This window comes from Chaetomium strumarium (assembly GCF_033439665.1).
Source record: "Chaetomium strumarium strain CBS 333.67 chromosome Unknown B0T15scaffold_2, whole genome shotgun sequence".
In the NCBI taxonomy this organism is placed as follows: Eukaryota; Fungi; Ascomycota; class Sordariomycetes; order Sordariales; family Chaetomiaceae; genus Chaetomium; species Chaetomium strumarium.
The window spans coordinates 3,716,799-3,742,882 of NW_026944430.1; the positions used below are offsets into that span (position 1 = coordinate 3,716,799).

At 56.3% G+C, this 26,084-nt stretch overlaps 11 protein-coding genes across 11 annotated transcripts; 6 read left to right on the top strand and 5 right to left on the bottom strand.

Moving 5' to 3' along the window:
* Positions 1–917: 917 nt before the first annotated feature.
* Positions 918–2,902, top strand: B0T15DRAFT_525633 (uncharacterized protein). Its single transcript, XM_062868859.1, has one exon. It carries the CDS (start codon positions 1,335–1,337, stop codon positions 2,538–2,540), a length of 1,206 nt encoding a protein of 401 aa, XP_062724675.1. The 5' UTR covers positions 918–1,334; the 3' UTR covers positions 2,541–2,902.
* Positions 2,903–3,082: 180 nt separating this feature from the next.
* B0T15DRAFT_525635 (Der1-like family-domain-containing protein) lies at positions 3,083–4,563 on the bottom strand. The gene is made up of 3 exons (XM_062868860.1): positions 4,094–4,563; positions 3,935–4,032; positions 3,083–3,621 (listed from the first exon to the last, which is right to left on the bottom strand). The coding sequence occupies exons 1-3, from the start codon at positions 4,320–4,322 to the stop codon at positions 3,166–3,168; spliced, it is 783 nt and encodes a 260-aa protein (XP_062724676.1). The 5' UTR covers positions 4,323–4,563; the 3' UTR covers positions 3,083–3,165.
* Positions 4,564–4,681: 118 nt separating this feature from the next.
* On the top strand, positions 4,682–8,205 carry B0T15DRAFT_565917 (DNA replication factor C-like protein). The gene is made up of 6 exons (XM_062870679.1): positions 4,682–4,860; positions 4,928–6,134; positions 6,193–6,358; positions 6,414–6,523; positions 7,148–7,368; positions 7,430–8,205. Exons 2-6 carry the CDS (start codon positions 5,032–5,034, stop codon positions 8,176–8,178), a joined length of 2,349 nt encoding a protein of 782 aa, XP_062724677.1. The 5' UTR covers positions 4,682–4,860; positions 4,928–5,031; the 3' UTR covers positions 8,179–8,205.
* Positions 8,206–8,250: 45 nt separating this feature from the next.
* Positions 8,251–8,941, bottom strand: B0T15DRAFT_122155 (uncharacterized protein). The gene is made up of 2 exons (XM_062861640.1): positions 8,597–8,941; positions 8,251–8,482 (listed from the first exon to the last, which is right to left on the bottom strand). Exons 1-2 carry the CDS (start codon positions 8,764–8,766, stop codon positions 8,323–8,325), a joined length of 330 nt encoding a protein of 109 aa, XP_062724678.1. The 5' UTR covers positions 8,767–8,941; the 3' UTR covers positions 8,251–8,322.
* On the bottom strand, positions 8,942–10,328 carry B0T15DRAFT_122154 (Imidazoleglycerol-phosphate dehydratase-domain-containing protein). Its single transcript, XM_062861639.1, has 4 exons — positions 9,910–10,328; positions 9,407–9,837; positions 9,045–9,167; positions 8,942–8,976 (listed from the first exon to the last, which is right to left on the bottom strand). The coding sequence occupies exons 1-2, from the start codon at positions 10,184–10,186 to the stop codon at positions 9,425–9,427; spliced, it is 690 nt and encodes a 229-aa protein (XP_062724679.1). The 5' UTR covers positions 10,187–10,328; the 3' UTR covers positions 8,942–8,976; positions 9,045–9,167; positions 9,407–9,424.
* On the top strand, positions 10,329–11,343 carry B0T15DRAFT_122133 (uncharacterized protein). Its single transcript, XM_062861638.1, has 2 exons — positions 10,329–10,782; positions 10,851–11,343. The coding sequence occupies exons 1-2, from the start codon at positions 10,471–10,473 to the stop codon at positions 11,154–11,156; spliced, it is 618 nt and encodes a 205-aa protein (XP_062724680.1). The 5' UTR covers positions 10,329–10,470; the 3' UTR covers positions 11,157–11,343.
* Positions 11,344–11,550: 207 nt separating this feature from the next.
* Positions 11,551–13,164, bottom strand: B0T15DRAFT_392664 (Alpha/Beta hydrolase protein; the record flags this gene model as incomplete). Its single annotated transcript, XM_062864649.1, has 7 exons — positions 11,551–11,691; positions 11,745–11,873; positions 11,930–12,044; positions 12,103–12,217; positions 12,273–12,405; positions 12,471–12,554; positions 12,613–13,164. The coding sequence occupies 7 exons, from the start codon at positions 13,162–13,164 to the stop codon at positions 11,551–11,553; spliced, it is 1,269 nt and encodes a 422-aa protein (XP_062724681.1).
* Positions 13,165–13,938: 774 nt separating this feature from the next.
* Positions 13,939–17,223, top strand: B0T15DRAFT_525648 (cohesin loading factor-domain-containing protein). Its single transcript, XM_062868861.1, has 5 exons — positions 13,939–15,098; positions 15,155–15,270; positions 15,321–15,881; positions 15,931–16,022; positions 16,072–17,223. The coding sequence occupies exons 1-5, from the start codon at positions 14,004–14,006 to the stop codon at positions 16,908–16,910; spliced, it is 2,703 nt and encodes a 900-aa protein (XP_062724682.1). The 5' UTR covers positions 13,939–14,003; the 3' UTR covers positions 16,911–17,223.
* Positions 17,224–17,391: 168 nt separating this feature from the next.
* Positions 17,392–18,075, top strand: B0T15DRAFT_491455 (uncharacterized protein; the record flags this gene model as incomplete). Its single annotated transcript, XM_062866781.1, has 1 exon — positions 17,392–18,075. One exon carries the CDS (start codon positions 17,392–17,394, stop codon positions 18,073–18,075), a length of 684 nt encoding a protein of 227 aa, XP_062724683.1.
* A 1,533-nt stretch (positions 18,076–19,608) lies between these two features.
* On the top strand, positions 19,609–21,979 carry B0T15DRAFT_122272 (uncharacterized protein). Its single transcript, XM_062861641.1, has 3 exons — positions 19,609–20,409; positions 20,473–21,446; positions 21,530–21,979. Exons 1-3 carry the CDS (start codon positions 19,839–19,841, stop codon positions 21,575–21,577), a joined length of 1,593 nt encoding a protein of 530 aa, XP_062724684.1. The 5' UTR covers positions 19,609–19,838; the 3' UTR covers positions 21,578–21,979.
* A 96-nt stretch (positions 21,980–22,075) lies between these two features.
* B0T15DRAFT_525653 (mitochondrial protein Pet127-domain-containing protein) lies at positions 22,076–25,967 on the bottom strand. The gene has a single exon (XM_062868862.1). The coding sequence runs from the start codon at positions 25,868–25,870 to the stop codon at positions 22,382–22,384; it is 3,489 nt and encodes a 1,162-aa protein (XP_062724685.1). The 5' UTR covers positions 25,871–25,967; the 3' UTR covers positions 22,076–22,381.
* Positions 25,968–26,084: the final 117 nt, after the last annotated feature.

Consider the following 26,084-nt stretch of genomic DNA (forward strand, 5'->3'; position numbering starts at 1 on the left):
CCCTCATGCATCGCGGTTGATCACCTTCCCACAGGAGGAAAGCTGGCCTTTTCCCATTCCCACGTCAATCCTGGATCCATCAGGAAGGCGGAGCAATGTTGTGCTGTTATGTTTTTCGAACGCGACGATCGACCAATGCGGAGAAACCAACGCGAAAGTGAAAAAGTCCAGAACGCCAGAAGGAACCGTTCCACGATGGGACCGTCAAGTGGTCCCCACTTGGGCGCGTGCGGGAATTTCCTAGCGTTGTCCGGATAGTGCACGATATCCGGGGGGCCAACCAGGAAGTGTTCGCTCAACCCTCTAGGAATCAGAAGTACACCGCTCGAGTTCTCATGTAACATGCATACAGCCACCATCACAGTTAGATAGCCGTTTTCTGTTCGGACGAGAGAGCAGAACGGGACAAGGTGAGGAACACGGTGTGAAGCTTATTTACCTAGCTTGACCAGCAGGCTCATCCGATTGGCCAGAGCTACTTCAGGTGGGCCATGAGATCTGCGCAAGGCATCGCTTGTCCGACCACTCAGAGCGAGCCGGATTATCCCGTGTGATCCACACCTTAGCTTACGCGCCCAGCAAACGAAACATCGACATGCCGCCATTGGTTGCATCAACCCGTCTTGCCCACCATCTTCTCAACTGGATGCTACTTGCTCGCATGCAGTCGCGTCTGTCTACGGGACATGATTGGGTTGCCGCTTGATCCCCCGCTACCGCGCCTGAACGGCGCAGCCTGCCCGACGGTCCTCCGATGGACATCCAGCAAGGCTGCCTCTGCAGAGTGCAGACGACCCAGTGCGACCAGCAACCGTCGGACGGCGGCCGTCTGGTCGTCCGGCATGAGGTGTGCGAGAATGGGAGCGACTTCAAGGTCTATAGCTACGGCTGAAATGCGATGAGCTGGCGCCCGTGCGGCTCTATCTCTCCTTCGCATCTTGCAGAATCGCTTTCCTTCTTCGAGATGTGCTAGTATGGCTTGAACTATGCAAGATTTTGGTGCAGACAGCCCGGTCCCGTTGGGTTCTTGCAGTACTGTGCAACAGGCTAGGCCCCCAACAGGTGCGGTGGCAACCAGCACCAACTGCATACAGACACCGGCACCTACAGTCCTCGCCCAGCCTAGCTGAGTGCCCTTGTTTTCGCTCTTCCGGCCCCTCTTATATCAGACAAAACCGCCCTATTCTCCTTTCGATCCCTATGCCTATTACTCTGGGATTTCTCGGCGATCGATTGCGGTGCTTGGCACCGAGTAGTTCGAGACATCTGGGCCGGAGTGGCCTCGGATAGTCAGCCTTCTAGCCTTTGGCGAGGAGTTTGTTTATATTTGCAGAATGGCCCCCGCCGGGTCTCCCATCCTCCCGCGGGAGTCAGAGTTGGGCACCAGTGGAGATCTCACAACAGGGGCCATCGCGGGCATCGCCTGCGGCGCCGGTGCACTGTTCTTGGGCGCCGGTAGCTTGTTCCTCGTCTACTGGCGGCGACAACGGCGCTTCGACAGGGAAGACAGCCTTTACGAGGAGGCCCTGGATGAGAGAAGGCCACCAGGTGCCATGGCCCCAGCCGTCACTTACACGTTGGACTACAAGATGGACGATCCACACCACCACGAAGGCGACCATGGCTCGTCATACACCTACTCACCGCAAAAGTCGTCTCACCCCGTCTCCACGCTGGGCGCCGTAGAAACCCCTAGCGCAATGCCCACTCACCCAGCCTACATCCCTCGGGCTTTTGTCAGGGGCAGCTCTGCACGAGGTGGGTCGACACCCAGCAACCGCTCGACGGCGACAACCTCGCCACCACCATTCCCAAGTCCACCATATCCCGCCTCCTGGACTTCCAAAACCCAGCCGGACGACACCGTGATCCAGGCGTACCTCAACGTGGCCGCAGCCGCACAGGGTCCCGTCACCGATTCGACGTCCGGAACCCAGCACCAGGAAAACCTCCCCCCGGAATCCGACTCATCCTTCTCCGGCGGTCTGCCCGTCCAACCCCATCCCTCCAGGACGCGGCAGTCCCCGACCCAGATACCCGCCGTGGTCATCCCCTCCTTCGCCTCGCCACCACATTCAGCCTCCTCCACAGATGCCACCAGCCACAGCCAAAGCCGAAGAAAACCCCGCGCCTACCTGCCGCCACGGCTCAACCTCCCCGGCGGCGGGCAACAAGACAAGCCGCTGTCAGGGAGAGAGAACACCACCATCAGCGGGCCGCTGGCCTTCCCGCAGCACTACCAGCGCCCACCACGGGGACGTGGCAGATCGGGCTGGACACGCGAGGACGGCGGCGACGATGACGAAGACGTCGACGGTGACGACGCCGGGGTGGGGACGCAGTCGGATAGCCGACGCACATTCAGGAGTCGTGCTCTCAGCGGTCGGAACCAAGGAGGAGGAGGTGGTGGTGGTGGAGGAGGTGACGGGAGGGGCGAGAAAGGAAAGAAGCATGGCCGGAAGAGATCGGATAAGCGGAACAGTGGTGGCAATCGGCAGTATGCTGAAATTGAAATTGGACGGGATAGTGATATTTGGTAGCTCCTCTTTCCCCTATCTTGGCCTCTTCTCGCATTCTGTGCGCCCTCCTTTGGTGGAGGTATAAGGTTGAGATTGGTTTCTGGGTTGGGTTCGTTCCAAGTTAGGTCAGGCTAGGTTTGGTTGGTTACGGCCGCCGGCGTATTGGGATGGTTCCATGTTTTAGCTCGTTAGGATTCAGGGTGCAGTACCGGGTGTGAACTTCCACGGTCGCAAGCTGGCTTCTTCTCTGGAGTTCAAGGGCTACACCACTGGATCTAACTGGCACGCATACATTCTGTCCTCTGGGTAGACTACCTGTCTCTCCCTCTATTAAGACATAGCTCAGCAACGCCTAGCAGATAAATGTAAACCTGGGTAGCGTGCAGTACCGGGTGTGAACTTCCACGGTCGCAAGCTGGCTTCTTCTCTGGAGTTCAAGGGCCACACCACTGGATCTAACTGGCACGCATACATTCTGTCCTCTGGGTAGACTACCTGTCTCTCCCTCTATTAAGACATAGCTCAGCAACGCCTAGCAGATAAATGTAAACCTGGGTAGCGTGCAGATCAACTGTGCTGGAAACTCCAGCTAACATTACATTTAAAGTACCTTATGTTATACATGGACCATTTTCCCGGCCGTCCATCAGTCGCCGCCCAGACGACGCCCGGTGCCTCTTGTTTTCCACGAGTCGGGGAGTACCGAGCCCGTCGCCGCTCCCGTAGTGCTGCCCGATGCCTGGGCACTCGGCGGGCGGATAGCGGTGCCGTACTCGCGCTGGAAAACCCTGGGAGTCTGGACAAGCCGCGAAATCAAACTAGGTGTTGGCAGCAAGTTCCAGCCGCCTCCAAACTCGGGCCATAGCCGTGTCAGGAAGTCGTGCAGATGGGCTGATACTATACCGCTGATCTGCAGAGGGATTACACCGGGGCTCATGAGTAGCGATGCTACGAGCATGCAGTACGGGACTGTCTGCGCCGGCACGGTGAAGAAGAAAAAACTGGTCTTCACGCCGCGCGCGTCCTGTGTGGCCGTGTAGGTCAACGCCATGATGAGTCCAGGCAGGTAAAAGACGCCGTTTAGGACAGTACGGTTAATGAGCTGTGCTTGTCGTTAGCTTTCTTGTACTTCACGACAAGTTGCCCCCAGTTTGGCGTTGAAATGTAGGGAGCTAGATAACCACCCGAGCAAATGGTAAAGAGGTCACCCGAGTCATCCATAAGACATCCCACCATGCCCGCACCCCGACCGACCCTTTTTGCGAATGATGGGTCGGCCGACATACGGGGGTAATCTTCCTCGTTTCCAGGAACCGCGATAGTTGGGAGAGCATGCACTATGCGGGCAGATATACGAGGTGCTGTGTTTCGAGATTGTGCTCATGCTGGCGGGAAAAATAATGAGAAGGACCTACAATGATGAAGCCGCCGACCGTCATCAAGTACCAGAGGACGTCCTCCTTCCTCGGAAACTTGGGGTTCTGCGTCTCCAATTGCTTCAGGTACTGGTAGGCTGTTTCTCGCAGAGTCAGACAACACTCGTCGCCATAAGAGTTCTGCAGAGCCCATCATACCGAAGTATGGGTCCAAGAGGATGCCGAGTTGTGGACCGCTCAACAAGAAGCTCGTGGCCAAGCGCCAAATCTCAGGCGGCAGCCGGAAGAGCCTGTCTTCCGTGAAGTATATCCACGAGGTAGACAGCAAGCCGAAGTACACGGAAACCGACGTGATCAAGATGGCGGTTGCTAATGTTCGGGCCATTGGCGGCGCCGCCCAGTAGGCGTCCATGATTTCCGACGACATTGTGCTGGCGCGGGTGGGAATGAAAAAGGTGATGAGAAAGTGGTTTCTTGCTTTCGGTCCGTTGTGGTATGCCTCGAAATTTTCACGAGAAGCTCCCAGGTTCAGAACGCGAATTCAAGAAGGCATGTTTGGGAAGGTTAGGAAGGAAGGGCAGCACGAGGCTTCAAACGGGCATATCAAGGAAATGCGGCTCCCACAATCACCGATGGTGATTCGTGTTCTTTTGGGAGCTTGTCAGAAGGATGGAAGAAAGAAGAAAATTGCACCAAAACAGGAATGATTTTATGGAGGCGGGCTGGTGGGGTAAACGGGCTTTGAGCCACATCTGGCCGCCGCATTTTGGAAGCCAAGACCCGACAGCCGCTGTGGCTTGGTGCCTGCGAGTCGTATCTTCCGAGTCATTGACCAACCGGATTCTCTTGTGGAAAGTATCTGCTACGACTGTTTTGCCAATGGAGAGATATTATATGACTCAACCCAGCCATGAGAGCGTATAAATGTGTGGTTGGAGGACGTAATGAATAGGACGTCTGGTTGCGTACGTCTGGACAAGGGACTGCCTTCCAGGTTAAGCTCCGGTACCGCTAACAGTCGCCATAAAATAGGCCGTTCTCTTGCTCGGTGTCTAGGTTGTTGCTGCCGCCTGTGACTCAACTCCCACTTCGCATCCAAAACCTTAACGCCCCGGACGGTGAGTCTTTAGGAGGCCATGACGGGCTTCAATGGGTGTCTGCTGAGCCCATTGAGGCAATCGCGGGTTCAATTGGCCCGGCACGTCGGTCGACCGTCTTTGCGGTTCTACTCGGCGCCTTCTAACGGCTCGATTCCGGCGGCCAAAAAGAAATATGTCCCAACCCAGGGCACTTACCCTCTTGGCTTCAGGACTTCCGGCACAGTAGTCGGAGTCAAGCCGGGGAACAAGACGAAACCGGACCTGGCCTTGCTGACGTCGGATGTGCCCTGTGCTGCCGCAGCGGTCTTCACCAAGAACAAGTTCCAGGCGGCGCCCGTCACATTCAGCCGGGCCCTCCTTCAGAAAAAGAGCAACCGGGGCATCCAGGGTGTTATCATCAACTCGGGATGCGCCAACGCAGTCACGGGCAAGGGCGGTCTGGAGGACGCCGCCAAGATGGCCCACGAGGCCGATAGGTGCATCGGCCAGAGCGATAGCACCATCGTCATGAGCACGGGCGTGATCGGCCAGCGGTTGCCCATCGACAAGATTCTCGAAAAGGTGCCGGCAGCGCACGAGGCTTTGGGCGGGTCCCACGAGCATTGGCTGACGGCGGCCAAGGCTATCTGCACTACCGACACATTCCCCAAGCTCATGTCCCGTACGTTCAACCTGCCTTCCTCCCCAGGTGTCGAGTATAGGGTAGCGGGCATGACGAAGGGCGCCGGCATGATCCACCCCAACATGGCCACTCTACTGGGCGTCATCGCCACCGACGCGCCCATTTCGTCGGCCGCCCTGCCCTCGGTGCTCAAGCACGCCGTCGACCGCTCGTTCAACAGCATCACCATCGACGGTGATACGTCGACTAATGACACCATGGCGCTGTTGGCCAACGGCCAAGCGGGCGGCAAGGAGGTGGTGGAAGGCACGGCGGATTATGACGCCTTCCGTGCCGTGTTGACAGACTTTGCGGCCGAGCTGGCTCAACTCGTCGTGCGCGACGGCGAAGGTGCTACCAAGTTTGTCACCATCCGGGTGACGGAGTCTGCTAGCGAGGAGGCCGCACGCAGGATTGCCAGCACGATTGCCCGGTCGCCGCTGGTCAAGACGGCGCTTTACGGCAAGGACGCAAACTGGTAACGCGCTATCCTATCAATAGGTATGAGGATACCAGGTCTTACTGACAGCTTGCAGGGGCCGCATCTTGTGCGCGACAGGATACTCGCTTATTTCTGAGCCCGGTCAGCCGGTCAACGAGGTCCCTATCGACCCGGAAAAGACAAACGTGTCATTCATCCCCACTGACGGCACGGCGGAGCTGAAACTTCTGGTGAACGGAGAGCCGGAAAAGGTCGATGAGGTAAGACAATCCCCGGGAGCATGCTTACCTGGGAGGGTTGTTGACTCGGTTACAGGCGAGAGCTGCCGAGATCCTCGAGCTTGAAGACCTTGAGATCCTGGTTAGGCTCGGCATGGGCGATAAGCAGGCCACGTACTGGACGTGCGACTACAGCCACGAGTATATGTGAGTAAACGACACTGGATCTCGTAGTTGCAAGTTCTGTTGCTGACTGGGCTATAACTACAGAACTATCAATGGTGATTACCGCACATAAAACAGTAGATGAAGAGTTAGAATAGAAGTGATCTTTGATTATATGATGCCAAGTGCTGCGGCCACGTCATCTGTTGTTCAATCATTCTTGATAGTCGCTACCTGACTAGTACTAAGTACCTACGAGTATCAGAGTAGTCCCTTAGTCGACGACTGACGGGTCGACCGTCGAACACTCATGAACCATGCAAGCAGGGGTTAGGGTTGGCGGACGTTCACAAACCACTTTAACTCTCTGGCCCCATAAAAACACGCCTTGACGCGTCTCACTTCGTGACCTTGCACATTACGAGCGAACCTGCGAGGCAACCTTCCCGTCACATACTCTCTCGCCCATTTGGCTGCCAAATAACCACCCAGTCACATTCGCAATGCCGTCGCCAGCAGCCAAGCCAGAAGAAAAAGGGGAGTCGTCAACAGCCGCCTACAAGGCCGCCATGGCGAATCCTAGCGGTAGCCCAGCATACGAGCTGCCATGGTGAGTGCCTCGTGGGTCCTGCCTTGCAACGCGAAGTCGCTGACGTCGGGCGTCAGGGTTGAGAAGTACAGACCCGTCTTCCTCGACGACATTGTCGGTAACACGGAGACGATTGAGCGGCTCAAGATCATCGCCCGTGATGGCAACATGCCACACCTCATCATCTTGGGCATGCCCGGTATCGGCAAGACCACGAGCGTCTTGTGCTTGGCGAGACAATTACTCGGCGACTCGTATAAAGAGGCGGTGTTGGAGTTGAATGCCAGCGATGAGAGAGGTGAGCTTTCTTCCCCAACCGCTCCCCTCTCCAACAGCACACCTCTGACATCGACGGGCAGGCATCGAAGTGGTCCGGCAGCGGATCAAGGGGTTCGCCCAGAAGAAGGTCACCCTCCCGACCGGGCGGCACAAGATCGTGATCCTGGACGAAGCCGACAGCATGACCTCAGGCGCACAGCAGGCCCTGCGGAGAACGATGGAGATCTATTCCAACACCACGCGTTTTGCCTTTGCGTGCAATCAGTCCAACAAGATCATTGAGCCACTTCAATCCCGATGTGCCATCCTGCGATACGCCAAGCTCACGGACGCCCAGGTGGTGAAGCGGCTATTGCAGATCATCGAGGCGGAAAAGGTTGAATACAGCGATGACGGACTGGCGGCGCTCGTCTTCAGCGCCGAGGGCGACATGCGTCAGGCCATCAACAACCTGCAGTCGACGTACGCTGGGTTTGGCTTCGTGTCCGGCGACAACGTCTTCAAGGTGGTTGACTCGCCGCACCCGATCAAGGTGCAGGCGATACTCAAGGCATGCTACGAAGGGAACATCGATTCGGCGCTCGACACGCTGCGAGAGTTGTGGGATCTGGGGTACTCGAGCCACGACATCATCAGCACCATGTTTAAGGTGACCAAGACGATCCCGACGCTGAGCGAGCACGCCAAGTTGGAATTCATCAAGGAAATTGGCTTCACGCATATGAAGATCCTGGAGGGTGTGCAGACGCTGCTGCAACTAAGCGGGTGCGTGGCTCGCCTGTGCAAGCTGAATATGGATCCGAAGAAGTTTGAGTTGCCGAAGAAGTGACGAGCTAGACGAGGAAATCAAAGATACCCCCATTTGGAACCGTTGTGTTGCCAGACCCTGGACCGACGCTCAGAAGAGACGTATATACAATAGCCAACGTATCCTACACGCACCTTCGAATCTCGCCCCATCCAAATCCCCGGCCTACTCCTCCTCGTCCTTCCCATACTCCCTCTCAAAGCTCTGCCAATAAGCCTGCTCCCTCGCCAGTCGCTTCTGCATCCTCACCCTCGCCTCATACTGCCGTAACCTGTGGTCTGCCTCAATCATACTCCCCAGCACCATCCCTGACATCTGGAGGTACCTGCCCATTCAAGCATCCATGTCAGCTTTCTTCAACCGACTTTAGCCCAGTCACAGTGACAGTCGGTTTTGCAAAGGGGAGTAGAGAAAATATTAAAATGAATTGAGTGTATACACTTTGAACTGGATAGTCAGCCCCCTGTATACGGGCGAGACAGCGTAGCCGAGCCCGCCGAGCAGCGCAGTCGGGAGGCCCCATTTGAACGCCCCGTAGACGGCGCCACGCATGGCTTCCCATGAAGCTTCGTCTGCCTCCTGTTGTCTGCTGTCGTTGATACTCGGCATTTTAGGGAGTAGAAGAAATTCTTAGACGGTTCCGCCGAAGGGGGAGATATGGGTGTTGGCTTCGGGACACCCTCGGTTTTCTCGGGATCTGGGCTCTCCGGCGACTGGGTTCTCACGCGGAATGGGGTCGCCAGCAAACAATTTGATGCAGTGTGTACTTAGTCAAATCGTTGACTTCCGATTATGCCAGGCGGTCAACCATGCTTTGCACTTCACAAATGCGTCAACATGGGCTCGGTTCTGTGATCAAGGATTGAGCTAAGTTGTCGTTTAGAGACCTTCCGGGGGTTGAATGATTGAGACGTCATGCCACTGTGGGGTCGCCGTCTCATCAATGGCTCAGTGTTCAACGACGACAGTTGAGACTGCCGCTTCAAGATGGGATCTTCGTTAGGTGCCTACTAGTAGTTGTGAGAACTTCAAAGCAACACAAGACTTTGACACCTCATTTCTTCATGGTGTGGTCATCTCTACATTTGCCCCTTCTTTTTCCAAAGTTGGTCGGCTCTCAGCAGTCAGCCAGCCGCCGTAAGCCTCTCCGGTCGGCGGTGAGAGATCAGGATGATATCTAGCACACGCAACCCCATTCTAAACGCCTTTGCATGCAGCTTCAAAGACTCATAAATGACTTATAGCCTACCTTTTCCATACCTTCCCGCTACACACTCAGCGTCCCCTTGGTACTTGGCACCTCCCCTTCCCTCCCGGCAACCCTGCTCGTCGCCTGCCGAACCGCTACCGCAAGCGCCTTGAACGCGCTCTCGGCCCGATGGTGGTCGTTGTCCCCGCGCAGGCAGTCCACGTGCAGCGTCACGCGCGCCGCCTGCGCAAAGCTCTGCAGGCAGTGCGGGATCATCTCGGTGCTGAGGTCCCCGATCTTCTCGCGCTTCAGCCCGAGAGCGATCACGCTATAGGGGCGATTGGATAGGTCGACGACCGCGCGGCTGAGGGCCTCGTCGAGCGGCGCGTAGGCGTATCCGAAGCGGGCGAGGCCCGTGGGCGTACCGAGGGCGCGCGCGAAGGCGTATCCGAGCGCGATGCAGACGTCTTCTGCTGTGTGGTGGTCGTCGACTGGGGTAGGAGAGATAGAGATGTCAGATTTGAGATTGAAGGGCTGCTGGGGAGCGGACAAGGAGCACTGACTGTGTAGATCGCCCTTGCAGGCCAGCGCCAGACTCCAGCCTGCGTGCTTGGCTAGCGCATGGAGCATGTGGTCGAGGAAGCCGATGCCGGTGTTGATGCTAATTGTTTGTGACTTGCTTGATTGCGAGGCATGGCCGTCGGCGCCGCTTACTTGCAAGCGGGCATCGGTGTCTGGCGGGAAGGCACCGCCGTCGAGGTTGATGGCGATCTGGATTTTGGTTTCGTTCGTGTCCCGAGCGAAAGCCGCCCACCGGGTCGCGGGCTCAGAGGAGCTCATTTTGGGTGAGCTCTCTACTATGCGGTCTTTGACCGGACTGAATGTACACAGCGCCTTGTTGGTATTCCTCTCCAGAGAATTCAAGGTTTCTGCCCCGCGATCGGCGCGGCAAGGTTCAGGCAATTGGGGACCCCGCGCTAGCCTTAAAAGGCTGCCTGCCGGCCTTCAATCCCAGACCACTTCGGTAGCTCGATAACGGTCGCGATAAGGAAATTGTCCCGAATTTTTCGAGCTCACGCAGACACCGAACGCCAACAGCTCTGCCGCCATAGCGATCACCTACGATGGCACCCACACGCACAGTGAAGAACAAGCATGCCGCACCAAAAGCCGGGTCCGTGGGGGGAAAGGACTCGAAAAAGTCCTCCTCGGGCGGCGTTCCCAAAACCAAGGGTCGATCTGGCTCCAAAGCAAAAGCTCCCGCAGTACAAGTCAAAGGCAGACCCAACCTGCCAGGCCTTGACAAGAGCAAGAAAAAGAAGCAACGCATCTACACAGATAAGGAGCTCGGCATCCCGGAGCTGAATATGGTTACCCCTGTAGGCGTGACCAAACCGCGGGGGAAGAAGAAGGGGAAGGTGTTTGTCGACGACAAGGTTCGTCCCGGTCTGCTCCGCCACGATTCTCCTCACGACTCCTTCTGACCTTCGCACCCTGTATTTAGGAAAGCATGGCCACGATTCTCGCGCTCGTGCAAGCCGAAAAGGAAGGGCAGATCGAGTCAAAATTGATGCGGGCGCGTCAGATGGAGGAGATCCGTGAGGCGCGGCGGATTGAGGCGGAGAAGAAGGAAGCCGAGCGGAAGGCCAAGCTAGAGGACACCAAGGAGTCGCTGCGGAGGAAGAGGAAGCGAAATAAGCAAGGGGACGGCAAGACTCAGGATGAGGACGAGAACATCAAAGATGTTATCGCTACCGGGACGAACGCAATTAAGTCGAAGAAGAAGAGGGTTTCATTTGCGCCGGAGTGAGGTCGAAAGCTTGTACAGGGTTTCGTTTAGTACGGTCCTTTCTATGCATGGCAGGCGTCTGGAGTTGTTGGTCTTTGTGGGTATAAATATCAGGATTGTCTGGGGGCGAAGATACCAACAGGGAGGTTGTACGACGGTTTTGCCCGGCTACGGCAGTTGTCTCTATATACCTGAAGTATTTGATATGAGACTATATCAGCTCCACTGGCGTACATATCGAATCCAGCTCGTAGTCTGCACTCCTGCACCCCTGTCTATCTGCTTGTGTGTACAATACAATTACATGTGTTCTAAACATCAGATCCTACACCACTGCTTCTATGAGAGCCCGGTCTAATCTATCCGAAGCGTAAGCTCTAGATTTATACAACATATGAGAACTCAAGAAGCTTCCTCAATCACTGAGGATCTGCAGTTTCCGCCTCATGGGGTTGAAGTCCGTCTTGAACTGGGTTTGTGTCTGGTTCCCATTGATGTTCGGGCTGATGGAGTCGAGGTTGATCTCGGTAGCCATATGCTTAAGGAAACTGCAGATCTGTTGAACGTCAGCGGGAATACCTGGCAGGAAGAAAGAACGGTCCTAATTACCGGTCGAGCGTGCCATCTTCCCCCACCCATCTCAAACCATGAAAGGTGCCCGCCTAGAGATGTCGTCAGGAGAACCGTGTATGGGTTCTGCGTGAATTCTTGGAAGGGGATCGCTTCGCGAACAGCGATCTGTGAGAAACGTAAGTAATAATGTGGTCCAATTCCGGGGCGAGGCTCCTACTCACCGGGTCGTCCAGAGCAGATATCGCAAGGAAGGGAATCCTAATTGCTAGAACCGCGTCTGAAGATGAGGCATCGCGGTAGTATGCGTTCTCTGTGGGATAGCCCCATGTCACGGTCCTACGGGCGGTTTGATTAACCTCCTTGCCGCCGCCCAGAGGGTTTTGGATAGACTTACTGAACCTCCCGGTCAAACTCGTGCAGATACGTCACCGTTTGTATCTTGTCGAAGTCAAGGTTTGTGTGCTTCAGCACTGCGTCCTTGTGCGTGTTGATGAGCCGCTTCATGTTCGCTGTGGCGTTTGTTAGAGCCCGATGCGAGGATGGAGTTGCTGAGGCCCAACTTACACCCCATTACGCGCGAATACAGCCTGCCCAGGGCTGTCCGCTGGAGAGCTTTGTTGGCTATTTCCAGGTCGAATGGGTTGCCCACAGCGATGGCCGCTTTCAGCGGGCAATTCGCACCCTCTTCGCCCACATACTGTCATTCAGGCATCAGCAGGATGTTGTAGGATATCTTAGGACACCTTAGGAGCGACATCTTACATTAGTCAGGATGTTCGCACCGAGCGAGAAGCCAACGCCGAACAGAGGGCGATTGGGGAAAGTGACTCTCGCCCAGTTTATCACCTGCATTGCATCATGTCAGGGGTTCTCTTTCACAATCGATGGATAGGACCATACAGACCTGTCGAACGTCCCAGGTCGCCCTTGCGTTGAAGAGAACTCCACTCGTAACCTTGCTGTTGGCGCACCCACGAGCGTTGACAACACACACCTCCCAGTCGTCCCCGTCCATGACAAGAGGCGCAATAGCGTGCCGGAGGTAGACCTCGTGCGAGCCACCGGATAGACCGTGAAGCACGACCAGCATAGGCCGGCTGTCCTGCGAACCGATGTTGGCGAATTGCTCCTCCGAGAAGAAGGCGGTCCTTGGAGGAAGCGATTCGTCCACGTCTTGGTGCGGGTCTACCGCAAAGTCGACGGAGAAGGTGCCGGTGTAAGTCTTGTGATCTGCGTTGAATATCTTCCTCCGGTAGTAGATGGGCGGGCCATGGTCCTTGACGGCAGTCCACATAGTCTGGACATCGCCATTGAAGAGCAACGGGTTGAGTTGGCAAGAAGGAGTGGTCGCTTCGCAGACCTTCAACAAATCCGTTACGCTGCCATCTCTTCTCTGCAACGTCAACGGCGAAGGAGAATGAGTGAAGGCGATTTTCGCCCGGCCGAACCAGTCCATGGCTCTGAACAGGCGGCTACCAAGGCGGAAGGCTGTTGGATGAGACAGCGTGTTGGAAGGCGGGTCCTGATGATGTAGACAATCTAGTTTAAGGGGGAGGATAGACAGATTCGTCGAATATTAGGGACAGCCGAAGTTCCCTATCATTACCTTAACCTGTCGAACAAAGATGCTTTCAATCGAAAACCGGAGCGGATTTCAGGAGTTGGCAATACCGCCGGACAAGAGTGTGGAGTCTTCACATGAAAGGTGGTAGCCGCAATGTGTTGCTGTCTGTATATACTGTCCCACAAGGAAAAGGGGCCCGAAGTCAACAAAGCAACGAAAGAGGATAACGACAACGCAGAATGCCCGCCAGCGATGGATTGGTTAACTATGAAGTGGTAAAACAACGCTATGCGAGACGCAAAAGACATGATGAGAAGTGGAAATCAGACGAATGGTCAGGATCATGACCAGAAAACAGGGTCACATCCCTAGCAGGCACGGCAGGCAGGCTAGAATCTCAAGTCCCCAGTCCGATTGCGTCGCGAACTTTGTGCCTGCCGAGGCACACCGGGGCGTAGTGGAGCAGGTCGGTGCCGGCATCACCGTTACCGCCGACGGCCCGCAATATGCCAAGCCATTCGACCTTGTAGTATGTGATACAGTATCTTACCAGTGTGTAATTGTTACTACCTATGTACCGTAACAATACCGACCAACCGGTGGCCCGTGCGAGATAGTGTGAGATTAACGTTAGCGCTTTCCCAACGAGCTTCGCTGCATGCAGCCTGGAGGTTGCTCATGTGGCGGCGCGCGTCCCAACGCGGGCAATTCCGTCCTTTTGACAACCACCCATGCCTCTCTTTTCGTTGGCGGCCGGGCTGCTCCGACAAATTCGGGACGTCACTTGGCCGGCCGACAGAATGCCTCCAGGCGAGGCATACGGCAGCCAGGGCCAGCTACAGCATCAACAGCCGCAGCAACGGCAGCAACAGTTCCAGCAGGTGCACCAAGTCCAGCAACTGCAGTATCCTTCGCTGCCAACGCTGCAGCCTGGCCCGCAAGCCCCACCACCACCACCCCTCTCACCACACCCGCAATACGCGAACTCATATCAGAACTCATATCATAACGGCAACCAACAGTACCAACATCAGAATCAACATGTCCAATATGCCCCTTCCCCGTATACCCAGCAGCCTACACAGTTCTATCCTAGCATCGCTCCGCCGTCACAACAGCACCACCCGCAGCAGCAGTATCCGAACTACAATGGCTCCTTTCACCAAACCGTACCGGCCACACAGTCAGTTTCCATGCCGGCGTCCGCACCTATGCCCGGGTCCATGCAGTTCGTCGATCCCGCCTACCTCCAGCAGGCCCCCACGCCGCAACCTTCCAGTACTGTCTTCTCGTCGCGGCAGCCATCAGCGTCGCCGCTGAGCGTCAATATGCCTGCCCTAGTCCAAACTCAACAACAGCGGCAGCCGCAGTCTCAGACTTATATTCACCAGCCCACGCCTGTGAAAGCGAGTCCGAAGATGGATGGGAGACTGCCACCATCCCGGGGCACGCCTAAACTGCTTACGAAGGAAGCAAGGCGATCAAGTTCGAGCGCCGGGGTTGCAAAATCGCCCGCCACACCGCAGACCTCCTCTCATATAGAGACTCTCCCGCTCTTGCTTCATGTTGCGGAGGACTGCTTCGCAAAGGCCAATGCCGGGGCGCACCAAGTTGCGACGTCTATGGATGCGAGTGAGGTCGCAGAGCATCACAAACTGGTAGCGACCGGGTTAGGATGCTTGAACATCGCGCTGAAATCGAACAAGCTGTGGCCGCGGCTTGAGGCCAGGTTATGTCTGCGATACGCCAGCATCCTCGTCGAGGAGACCACCAACATCATGGAAGCCGAGACGACCTTAACGAGGGGGATCTCGATTTGCGAGACGGTAATACAGTCAGATCTACCCACGTTCACGCGTTTCCTAGCTAATTCTGGCTTCAGCATCGCTTCCTCGATCTCAAGTATAGCTCACAGTTTCTACTAATGAAGACGCTCTTCCAGCGGAATCAGAAGGCGGCTTTCAAGTCAATAGAAGGTCACATTACTGACTCTACAACGTACGTCTACCGGATTGACACCGCATGAAGTTCTACTGACATCTTCCCAGACATAAGCATGTTCCTTGGATCTATGCCTTCCGATTCTTGAAAGCGGCATTCCACCTGCAGTCTGGCACGGCCGCCGACAACCACTCTGTGGAGAACCTCCGCAAAATCGCGGGCATCGCGCATCAACGCGGAGATAAGGCTATATTCGTCCTAGCCATGCTGCTCGAGGGTCTCGCGCACCTCAACACTATGAAGGACGACTGGGCTACGCGCGTGCAGATGTGTATCGCCCAAGCCTCCAAGTTGCAGCTCGATGAATCCATCCGCACTCCCCAGAGCGATGTTTTATTACTACTACTGGATTTGGCATGCAGCCTCCATCAGAAAACCCACCAGATATCGGCACAGAAGATGGCCAGCCTCCAGAGAAAACTGGAGGAGTTGAAGCAGTCGTCAGACTGGTCCGCACATTCAGGAGAGATGTTGCTGCCCGTTACTCGGATGCAGAACGCGCACCATATTGTCAGCCATGATACAAGGGCAATCCTGCGGCCCGGTGATGATCGTATCGACTATCTGGTCATATCTACCCTAGGGAAGCAAGAAGCATGGGCGTTAGCGTCAGTTTCTCCGTTTGTGCTCCATCTTCAATGGTCTAACGGACTCTAGTTATGTGTTCAATGGCATCGTGGCTCACTACAAAGCTTCGACCCTAGGCCGTAGCTCGGGCATGTGGGGAGAGGCGATAAGGTTATTGGAAGGTAGGTTCTTTGAACCCATCACTGTATGCTCCTGCTAAGCGGTCCGCAGACAACAAGCATTTACTACCAGCGCAGAGCCTTCCAGATGCGCTCAGCCAAGTGGAGTGGACAAGGGAGCTCGTCTGCTACGCACACCTCCTCACAGGGCTTCAGGCCTCGACTCTTTGTGACTGGAGAAAAGTCAAGACCTGTCTCAACACGGTCAAGGGAAGCCAACCTCGATCGGATTTCCTCGACATCTTGACGCTGTACCTGGAAGGTGTTTTCTACCAGGGCACAGCATCGCTCCACAGGGCGATGGAGATTTGGAAGGATGGGAAATTTGAAATGGACCGCAGCGGAGCGCCAAAGGCGAACGGCGGCCGCATTGCAACGGAGTTATCTATCCTCGCTCTCCTTAACCGGCTCTGGATCATGCAGGAGCCGGAGTTTGTGGATCTTGACGAAACGGCGGAGCTTGTCGACCTGCTGCGCCCTATCTGCGAAGACAACCCAGACCAGGAGATTCGCACTGTCTACAACCTCGTCCTATCCTCCATCCGCACAAAGCCGCCGCTCTCTGTAAACCAGGTCAAACGGCACATCCAGCAATCGCTGAGCGGTGCCCAGCAGACGAGCAACACGCAATACCTGTCGATAGCTCTCAACATTATGCGTTGCAAGCTGTTTGAGAATGTGGTGGGCGAGCAGGCGCTAAAGAGCGCCAAGGCCGGGTCTGCGCAGGCGAGGAAGAGCGGGAACGTGCTGTGGATGAGTGTGGCAGATGGCATGCTCGCGCAGTCGTTTGAAATGCAGGGCGCCTTGGCTGAGGCCAGGGCGGCGCATGAGGCTGCCGTCAGGTTGGCGAACGACGCATTTGAGAAGACACAGATATGGGAGACTCAGTAGGTCCGAGTTGTGAGGTCTCTGTGACGGGGGAGGTATAGAAGGGGTCTTGAATCTGGTTCTGATATTGCTTGGCGCGCGGATGACACCACAGATGGGGACAAGAGGGATGTCAGCGTCCATTTACAACATATACCCTGTGATATTTGCCTGATGGGGTTTGCTAGTCTTTTTAATTGATGGCTCCATAGTGAGGATTTGCGACATCGGGATATCTCACTCCTGTACACTATTGATGTTGCTGATCAAAGGGGGGATTGTCGCACCTAGCGATAGTCTTATCGATAATGAATTTATTGGAGTCCGCGCCGCGATCATTAAGACCTTTTCTCACCAACCACCGAGCTACAAGTCTAGCACTGCCCTAGCCTGAACAGCTCGAACCGTAAATGCTCCTTCCTGTGCTCCGGCGATCAATCCACGACTTCAAGCTCCGACTCCTCCCGCTTCCCAAACAGAAGCCTGCTCCTCATCAATAGCCAAGATGCCCTCTGAGAACCCGCAACAACCGCCAGCTTCCCCTCCGACCTCCTCCACCAACCAACCGGAAGAAACCTCCGTCCCGGAACGGAACCCAATAACCCACAACGCTGCCATCGCAGCGGCCATCCTATGCCCCATCGCGCTCCTCCTCCCGACGCGCGGCGGTGCAGGGAAATCCATGCTCCAGAACTCAGTCCTCGGCGGCGCATCATTCTGGGGCTTCAACCAGCTCGCGCACGACTACACGGGGAAATCCATCACAGCGCGGTCCAGCGAGCGGTGGGGCGCCCTGCTAGGGAGATCTCCCCAGGAACAGCAACAAGGGCAAGAACACAAAACGGGGACGGGGCTGGTGCTGGCTGGCTTGCCGACGGAGCGAGCGGCGCGGAATCGGGAGCTCATGGAAGCTGAGCGGCGGAGGCGGGCGGAGGCGGAGGGGAGGGAGTATAAGGGGAAGGATCACCGCGGGCTTTGGGAGAGGATGTGGATGGGTGGTGAGAAGGAGGGGTGGAAGGAGAAGAGGTTGGAGGAGGAGCGCAAGGCGATCGAGAGTGGGAAGGGGTATGGCGGGTTGATTATGGATCAGATTTCCGAGGTCTGGCGCGGGAGGGGGAAAGAGAAAGGAAAAGGGGATGGCGAGGAGGATAAGAGCAACGGGGAAGGGGAGGGAGAGGGGAAGCGGTAATTTCCATGCCGTCTGTCAGTAGGAAGGAGAAACTCCGGCAAAGGACTTGAGAGGATTGCCAGAGTAACGAGTGGGTTGGTAGTATACGTACATTGTATAGTGGTTGTACTATTAGGAACCCCCTAGACTGGGATGTGTGTATACTATATGAAATGCTATACCCAAGTACGCAACAACAACCGGAGAGAGTTCCAAGCTCGTCACAACGAGTATAGAAGGTATAGGAATTTCGCTGGCTATAGTTTAGTTTACTTCTTCCTTGTCCGTTTCTTTCTCATTTTCCCCCCTTTCCTTTCGCCAGATTTCCTTCTTTCCTCCGCGTGTAACCACGGATCTGAGCGATAACGGTCATCTCTTGTCCTCCACGATTCCGTGCCCCTCAATGCAACAGCGGCTGTGCCTCGGCGGGGCTGTCCGGCGAACAGAGTGCTGACATGGTAGTCCTATCCGAACAATTCAACATGTGGCTAGAGCCAGTCATGTTTGCCCTGCGCATATCAACGAAGGTAAGGTTATCTGGTCCGGCGGGCGAGAGGGTTGCAGCCTGCAAGCCGCGTCATCTCTGCGGCTTATTGAGGTGGTTTGGTTCCTTACTACTAGTACCTAGGTACTTTCCACTTGCCGGTTTCGTCCTTATTTGGGGTTCGCAACATGAAACCGCCACCGTCCGTCCGGCCCCGGCCATGGCAAGTTTCCAAAAACAGAAACATGCAAGGCTCCATTCTGGATTACTATGAGAGGCCATCGCGGATTCTGACATGACATAAACACAACAGCAGGTGGTCTTCAACTTGGGTCTTACACGTACCGTAGAGCCAAACCTGGTTCTTGATCTCGGCGCCACAAGCGGCGGCCTCACTTGGCTCATCGCAACACTTGTGACCGGACACAGCCCGCCGTGATCTCCACTGATCTTCCGGTCCCGCCTCAGCATTCAGTGGTCGGCTGGTAAACGCTGACCTCACGAGCCACAGCACCCCAGTGCAATTACAGGTGGTTCTGCAGTGAAGTGGGACTGAAGTCGTCAGCTGTGGCTAGTGCGCATTGCCAGCTAACCTGGAACGTAAGCTATCGTTTTCTCAGCCACCAGAACAGGGAAGGATACCCGATCTGCGTGCCCTAGGCGCGTCCATGCTCTCTGGAATTAAGATGCATCTGAACTCTCTGCTCTCGACTTTGACTCTTTCACTTCACCCTTCGATTTCACATCTTACAGGTAGGCAGTGTGACCGCCAAGCGAGAAGCGCTGCGGCAGTCAAGGCGCACTTACTCCGTCTGTCTGACCTCCTGATTTACACATAATCCACTTGCGCACCCGGGCAGTTCCAAGGTCGGTTCTTGACTTCAAGTTCTTTCCACATCACCACTGTATTTCCAGGTTGTTAGGGGCCATCGGGTTACCCCACATGCAATTGGAAGTCACGTACGGCGTGGTACCCATACAGTGACACGCATACCCGACTCGGAACTTGAACGGTGCCCCGTGCCCAGTGTCTGCGACAGTGCGACCCACGCCGAAACGTCAAATCCACGGCCCTCCATTTCTGACTGGGTCTTGCTGGATTTGCGCCAGGCCCGGTCGTCGACTTCAGCTCTCTACCGATAACTACTGCAACTCCCTGGCTGGATCTGATTTGCATGGTCGGGCGGTTTTTTCTCCCGGACTTCAGGTTGTGGTTGTACTCTGCTCGCCGTTCGATCTGCACAGTAGCCGACACGACAAGCGCTTGAGATTCGACGTTCAGCCCCGAGCCGCCGACAAAATGGCGGCCAACGAATACTACTCCCAAAAGCCGCTACCCGATGCGACAACCCCCCAGTATCAAGGGCACTACGCCGACCTGCACGGCGGCTCGTCTTCCTCATCTTACTCTACACCTGCTCCCCCCTACAGCTCCCAACCCCACCTGGCTCCCGGTGACCGGCGATCGCAAGGTCCTACTGGGCTATCTCCCTCACCCTTCGAGACAGTCTTCGACGACCATGTGTATCCTGCGAGCACATACCAGCCAACGCCGGCCTCGAGCACCCACGCATTGAGCCGCCAAGATACGAGCTACCACGGCCATTCGCCCGTCTCGCCCGACGATATGGCTTACAACCACCCTCCAGACGACATTCCCCTCCGGGACCACGCTCAGCGGGTGCCGTCCAAGGACGCCGAGATGCAGGATCACGTCTACGACGCGTCACAGTCGAGAAAGCCGCGCAGGGGTCGCGTACGGTTCGGCGAGCTGGGAATGATGGGATCGGGGCGCAAGAAGATTCCGCTTGTCGTCTACTTTTTCACCCTCGTCCAGGTGGCTGTCTTCATTGGCGAGATCGTCAAGAATGGTGAGTGTTCTCTGCTTCCTGAGCGAGCTGGGTTGCCGTGCGAGACTGACAGGGGCTGCGCAGCGACCGCAACGGGCTCCCCCATCCAGATCCACCCTTCCGTCAACCCCATGATCGGCCCATCGCCCTACATCCTCATCAACATGGGCGCCAGGTTTGTCCCCTGCATGCACAATATCGATGGAGTCCAGAACGCAAAGGAGCAATTCCCCTGGCCCTGCCCGAATTCTACGTCGAATGATCCAGACCTCGCTGAGAACAAGTGCACCCTCTCGGAGCTGTGCGGCTTCGGCGGCGTCCCGGAGCCCGCCTACCAGCCGAACACGCCTCTCGACACCAAACCCGAGCCCAACCAATGGTTCCGCTTCATTACCCCGATCTTCTTGCACGCTGGCATTATCCACATTGGCTTCAACATGCTGCTCCAGCTGACCCTGGGCCGGGACATGGAGAGGTCGATCGGCTCGATCCGCTTCTTCCTGGTCTACATGAGCGCGGGCATCTTCGGCTTCGTTATGGGCGGCAACTTCGCCGCGACGGGCATCGCCTCGACGGGCGCGTCGGGTTCGCTGTTCGGCGTTATCGCTCTGACCCTGCTCGACCTGCTCTACTCGTGGAAGGACCGTCTGAACCCGATCAAAGACCTCGCCTTCATCGTCCTCGACGTCGCTATCTCCTTCGTCCTGGGCCTGCTCCCCGGCCTCGACAACTTCTCCCACATTGGTGGTTTCCTCATGGGCCTCGCCCTCGGCATCTGCGTGCTGCACTCACCCAACTCGCTCCGCCGCCGCATCGGCGTCGACGACGTCCCCTACGCCAGCTCCCAGGTCAGCGGCGGTTTTGCCGCCCAGGGTACGCCGCCTTCCTTCTTCAAGAACCCGGTCGGCTTCTTTAAGGGCCGCAAGCCGCTGTGGTGGGCTTGGTGGCTGATCCGGGCCGGCGCGCTCGTGGTCGTCATGGTCGTCTTCATCCTGCTGCTGAACAACTTTTACGTCTACCGCCAAACCTGCTCATGGTGCAAGTATTTGAGCTGCCTGGTGAGTCCCGCTCGTGGCGCCCACCCATCTTTATTTGATTGGGTTGCTCGGGAAATTGACAAGTTCTCGGTGCAATCATCTAGGACGTGAGCAACTGGTGCGACATTGGCAACTTACAGCTGCCGAGCTAAAAAGGAACACGCTTCTTCACCATGGGCGACAGCAGCTTGCATCGAGAGGTCGCAGCATGGCGAGAAGATTATTCCTTATCGAACTTAACTTGCTAAGTTTCATTGTTTGGCTACGGCGAAAACGGGGGGTACGGACGGGGAGGACAAAGAATGGGAAGGGGAGGAGGCATAATACTTCCTGAACTTATGCATTGCATCGGCGTTTGGGTCTCTCTTACCTGACTCGGACTTTCTTCGGCAGATTCATCAAGGGGGTCCTGGGTGGTAAACCGGGGTGGCGGCGGCGGCTTGGAGACCCGATATACAGCCTTTTTTCTGTGAAGTCATCAATTTCATAGTTGACGACACCGCCTGCTTTGCTATTTCTATTGCGTTGTGTACTTGTATTGCTGGATGGGAAAAAAGCGGAGTTGGGCAGACAGCTCAACAAGCGTTAAGACAGGCGAGGAGAACTCGGGTAATTTCAAACCACATGCTCCTCTAAAGAGTAGTACTAGTAGTAGTGAAATATTACGGTAGATTCACCGTCATCGACCGATCGCAATATTCCTTAAGTATTGCGGAAGTCTCAGCATGGCACGTCCGAGGTCCCAGTCCAAGACGGTCATGCCACCTAATAAGCGAAGAACGGCGCGGTATATCTATGATACAGTAGTAGTACAAGCAATAGTACAAGACAGATCTCTATCGGACATCCAAGAAAGGAAACCAACCCGTACTAGATTTACATACATCCCCTTGCACCTCTGCTCAATATACCAAACGAGACGCAGGTTTATGTCCCCTCACGCTTCACTCTTACTTCTATTGCTCTTCTCGCTTCTCCGGAGTCTCAGAATCGTTGTGGCCTGACGCTTCGCCCTCCTCCTCCTCCCCCTCCTCACTCGGGGGCTGCCACTCGGTATACGGTTTCACGCCGTTCTCCTCGCCGTTGTCAAACACGGAATCCCAGGTGTACGGCTTGTCGGAACCGTAGATGTAGACCGGCCTCTCGCGCATGCGCTTCTCCTCCCTGCGGCGGAAACTTCGTCCCCGCATGCTGTACCGCTTCAGCCGGCCCTGGAACATGGAGGCCCATTTGTCGCTCTCTCCCTCTCCGCTGTCATCGGGGTACAGCAGCTTCTTGCGGCGATTGAGGACGGCCTTGTACAAGTTCCGGGCGCGGTCCGGTTTCATCTCCTCAAAGGCGTACTCAACGGTCCAACGTTGCTTGCGCTTCAGCTTGTCCGGGCGCTCCACGTACTGCCCGTCGACCTTGTTCCGCACCGTGAGGATCAGGCCGTACAGTTCGGTGTCCTCGTGAACCTCTTCCACAAAGCCATTGGCGACAGCGCTCTCGTCAGCAGCGCTGGACGAGGAAGTGGCCGCGGCCGGCTCTGCAGGAGTGGACCCTTCTAATGGTGTGGACGGCGTCTCTCCCGTTTCCGCGGCGTGTTCCACCTTCTCCTCGCCCTGCTTTGCGTGCTCCGCAAGCTCCGTAGGCTCCTCGGGTTCGATGGATATGGAACCTCTCTCGGTTGCCCCGGTTTCTTCACCTTCCTCAGTTTCCTTCTCTCCCTGGGGAAGATCCGTGAGCTCCGAGAGAAGCCTCTCGATCTTCCGAAGCTTCGAGGTATATGTCGGCACATCGTCCTCGATTTCTTGCTCGCCGACAGAGCGTTTCCCGCTCGGGATCGAACGGATCTGAGCAGCGAGCTTGACTATCAGGTCTTTCAGCGTCGGCTCTTCAGAAGGCGAGTCGCCAGTCGCAGGCGGCTGAGCGTTGTCCCAAGCTTCCTCGGTCGTATCTTTGACGTCAGGCGTCGTTGCGGGGACGTTGCCAGGCGTCCTGTCGGTGTCGGACAAGCCCTCGCTTGGCTCGATCGGTGACTCGGCCTCAGATGGCTTCTCGGTCGGGCCCTGAACTGCATCCGAAGATTCCGGTCTCGTTGCGGCGGCCTGGCCGTTACTTGTCAACGCTTCGAGGAAAGCATCGACGTAGCGCTGAGTCTCGTCCGGAGCCGTCATCCGTAGAAGTCCGCTCTCCTGGAGAGCATCCTCGATCGCTTCCCGGACAAACGTCACGCCGTGCTCCTCGTCCTCGAGTTCATCTTCAACTTTGTCCATCACGTCTTCCCAAACGGCCAAGCTGGTTAGGTCCTCGCCTTCGGTATCGTCGACATCCTCATCATCAAACTCGTCAACACCCTCCTCTCCATCTTCGTCCTCTTCCAGTGCACGGTCCTTCTCGCGAGCGATGCCCATCATGTGGCGCTCAAACTCCTCAATCTTCGCCTGCGTGGCGCCTTGGATTTGGTCGATCTCCACCGGCGTGACGGGCTTGGCGAAGATGTACATGAACGGGGTGTCGTCTCCTCTGGTCTCAAGGTGAAGACGCAGCGATCGCCCGGGATACTTTGCCGTCACCTTATCCAAAACTTTGTTGAGCAGGTAGACGCTTAGCTTGAACTCGCGGTCGCCGAGGGTCGTGTCGGCCTGGCCGTGGATGGAAAGGTCCATCTCTTGCAAGGGGATGTACTGGAAGCCGAAAACGCGCCTGGTGTTGTGGTAGGCGACGAAGATGCCATCCATGCGGCCCATGCGGACTTGCAGTGAGTACTTGAGGAAAGCAGACCGGATCATGTCATAGTACTCGCGCTCGTACGACTCCCACTGTCCAAAGCGGTCGCGGATCTCGTAACCGACGCCCTTCATCACATCTCTGGCGTCCATACGGATCGAGATAACGGCCCTGGTCTTGAGGTCGAACATGCCGGTCCCCGGCAGCCTGGGATCGTACGCGTCGAGCTGTGACCGCATCATGAAATCCCCCAAGGTGGTATAGTGGTACGACTCGGGGCCGTTCCGCTCCTCCTCCGTCAGCTGGTCCGAGTTCGACCTCCGGTACTTTTCGAATTCCTCCTTGGGCAGGGTGAAGAATTTCTCCATGGACTTGCCCAGCATGCTGAGCACGTTTGCCGTGTCGAATTCCTTGTCAGCGTCGATGGCGTAGGTGCCGTCTTTCCAATGGAGGAAAGTGGCGGCGGGCGCACGCATTATGCGGGTGAAGCTGTGCGAATCGACCTCGAAGCTTCGGGACATCATGGCGGGGTTGATGGGACGCCATGCCGAGAGAAGGTAGTGAAAGTGGGACAAGGTGGACGTCATGCTCGAGGTCGAGCCCGTGTACTTCTTTCCGTGCCCAGCTGCTGTTCCGATAAGGGTGTTGTCTTTGGAGGACGTGATGTAGCGCTTGAGCGCATTGTAGTCGAACTGCTCGATAGGCATGATGCGGGCGAGGTAGGGATCAAAGTTGAAGACGCGCGACCGGGGATCCTGCAGATGGTAGACCCCGGGGTTGAAGAGCACGCGATCCAGGCCATAGGCTAGTCTAGGCACCGGCGGTTGTGGCTTCTCAACGGGGGCCAGTTCGATCTTGGACACGTCGATGCGGCCAATGGTGAAGTTGCGCCGCGCCTTCTTGGACGACGGGACAAGTGCACCAAGCGGTTTTGAGGGTAGTGACAACGGGCTGGGCTTGGCCTTGGCCGGCTTCCCTGCCAGTTTCTCAACCAGCTTTTCAGCCGGCTTCTCGTCCGCCGCCGAGTCTGTCGATGCTCTCTTTCCCTTCTCTTCCTTTGCTTTTGATGCGGGAGACACCGGACGCTTCTTACCCGACGCAGGATCTGGCCGAGGGGCAGTCTCTTCCAATTCTTGATGGAGAACTTCCTTCAGGGCGGCAAGGGTGTCCTCGAGAAGTTTTGTATCACCGAGCGACTTCTCGTCGGTCTTCTTTGAAGATGCACGCCGCTTTGCCTTTCCGGACCCTGCCTTTTCGGACCCGGACTTCTGATCAGCCTCCTGCAGTTCTTCGGAGTCATGGTTGGCCTTCGAACGTAATGATGCCTTTTGGTCGGCTTGTATATCCATTAATATGCTAAGCGTTTTCCGCCACAAGTGGGGTTCCGGTGACGGCGTGTTGGCCTTGGCCCTCCGGAGGCGGCCTCGGGCCGTTCGCTTCTTCACGCTTTGCGAAGGATCCTTCTGCGTTTGCTCTGACGCGGCGGATTTGTTTGGTTTGCTCCGGGGCTTCTTCTCGGATTTTTCGCCGCGTTTCCCTTTCGGTTTCGTGTCGGATTCCCCCGTCTTCTGCTCCTGCTTCGGCTGCTCAGTAGAGTAGTAGTGGCGTGCTGCACAGAGCCTTGCGACGGCGCCCGGAAGCCTGGGGGCCCCGCGGGCAAGCAGCGCGCGACATGACGTGCAAATGAACCGAGAAGTCAGTGCGCTGCGTCCTGCTCTGCTCAATTGCAACATGGCAGTTGCACTCGACCGCGATCATGTGTCGGGGTCAAGGGCGAGAGCGAGGGTCAAAGGCCAACCTGTCGTCTCAGAATGCGACGGCGAAGTTCTCTCGTCTCGACGGGTCCCGATCTTTTTTGCCTTGGCGGATTTGAACCTTATCGGTTTTTATCCCCGCTCCACTGTGCCGTGATTTGTCGAATTATCGGCCCCACTCGGGCCGGTTTCC

Excerpts from the sequence above, each read along its gene's own strand:
- B0T15DRAFT_525633 (XM_062868859.1), top strand. The coding sequence starts at position 1,335 with ATGGCCCCCGCCGGGTCTCCCATCCTCCCGCGGGAGTCAGAGTTGGGC.
- B0T15DRAFT_525635 (XM_062868860.1), bottom strand. The coding sequence starts at position 4,322 with ATGTCGTCGGAAATCATGGACGCCTACTGGGCGGCGCCGCCAATGGCC. Across the intron at positions 4,033-4,093 it reads CCTCTTGGACCCATACTTCG|CCTACCAGTACCTGAAGCAA; the intron begins GTATGATGGGCT and ends TGCGAGAAACAG. Across the intron at positions 3,622-3,934 it reads CGGTCGGCGGCTTCATCATT|CTCATTAACCGTACTGTCCT; the intron begins GTAGGTCCTTCT and ends CGACAAGCACAG.
- B0T15DRAFT_565917 (XM_062870679.1), top strand. The coding sequence starts at position 5,032 with ATGACGGGCTTCAATGGGTGTCTGCTGAGCCCATTGAGGCAATCGCGG. Across the intron at positions 6,135-6,192 it reads TACGGCAAGGACGCAAACTG|GGGCCGCATCTTGTGCGCGA; the intron begins GTAACGCGCTAT and ends GACAGCTTGCAG. Across the intron at positions 6,359-6,413 it reads AGCCGGAAAAGGTCGATGAG|GCGAGAGCTGCCGAGATCCT; the intron begins GTAAGACAATCC and ends ACTCGGTTACAG.
- B0T15DRAFT_122155 (XM_062861640.1), bottom strand. The coding sequence starts at position 8,766 with ATGCCGAGTATCAACGACAGCAGACAACAGGAGGCAGACGAAGCTTCA. Across the intron at positions 8,483-8,596 it reads CTGACTATCCAGTTCAAAGT|GTACCTCCAGATGTCAGGGA; the intron begins GTATACACTCAA and ends TTGAATGGGCAG.
- B0T15DRAFT_122154 (XM_062861639.1), bottom strand. The coding sequence starts at position 10,186 with ATGAGCTCCTCTGAGCCCGCGACCCGGTGGGCGGCTTTCGCTCGGGAC. Across the intron at positions 9,838-9,909 it reads CTGCAAGGGCGATCTACACA|TCGACGACCACCACACAGCA; the intron begins GTCAGTGCTCCT and ends CTCCTACCCCAG.
- B0T15DRAFT_122133 (XM_062861638.1), top strand. The coding sequence starts at position 10,471 with ATGGCACCCACACGCACAGTGAAGAACAAGCATGCCGCACCAAAAGCC. Across the intron at positions 10,783-10,850 it reads AGGTGTTTGTCGACGACAAG|GAAAGCATGGCCACGATTCT; the intron begins GTTCGTCCCGGT and ends CCCTGTATTTAG.
- B0T15DRAFT_525648 (XM_062868861.1), top strand. The coding sequence starts at position 14,004 with ATGCCTCTCTTTTCGTTGGCGGCCGGGCTGCTCCGACAAATTCGGGAC. Across the intron at positions 15,099-15,154 it reads GGATCTCGATTTGCGAGACG|CATCGCTTCCTCGATCTCAA; the intron begins GTAATACAGTCA and ends TTCTGGCTTCAG. Across the intron at positions 16,023-16,071 it reads GGCGATAAGGTTATTGGAAG|ACAACAAGCATTTACTACCA; the intron begins GTAGGTTCTTTG and ends AGCGGTCCGCAG.
- B0T15DRAFT_122272 (XM_062861641.1), top strand. The coding sequence starts at position 19,839 with ATGGCGGCCAACGAATACTACTCCCAAAAGCCGCTACCCGATGCGACA. Across the intron at positions 20,410-20,472 it reads TGGCGAGATCGTCAAGAATG|CGACCGCAACGGGCTCCCCC; the intron begins GTGAGTGTTCTC and ends GGGGCTGCGCAG. Across the intron at positions 21,447-21,529 it reads GCAAGTATTTGAGCTGCCTG|GACGTGAGCAACTGGTGCGA; the intron begins GTGAGTCCCGCT and ends GCAATCATCTAG.
- B0T15DRAFT_525653 (XM_062868862.1), bottom strand. The coding sequence starts at position 25,870 with ATGTTGCAATTGAGCAGAGCAGGACGCAGCGCACTGACTTCTCGGTTC.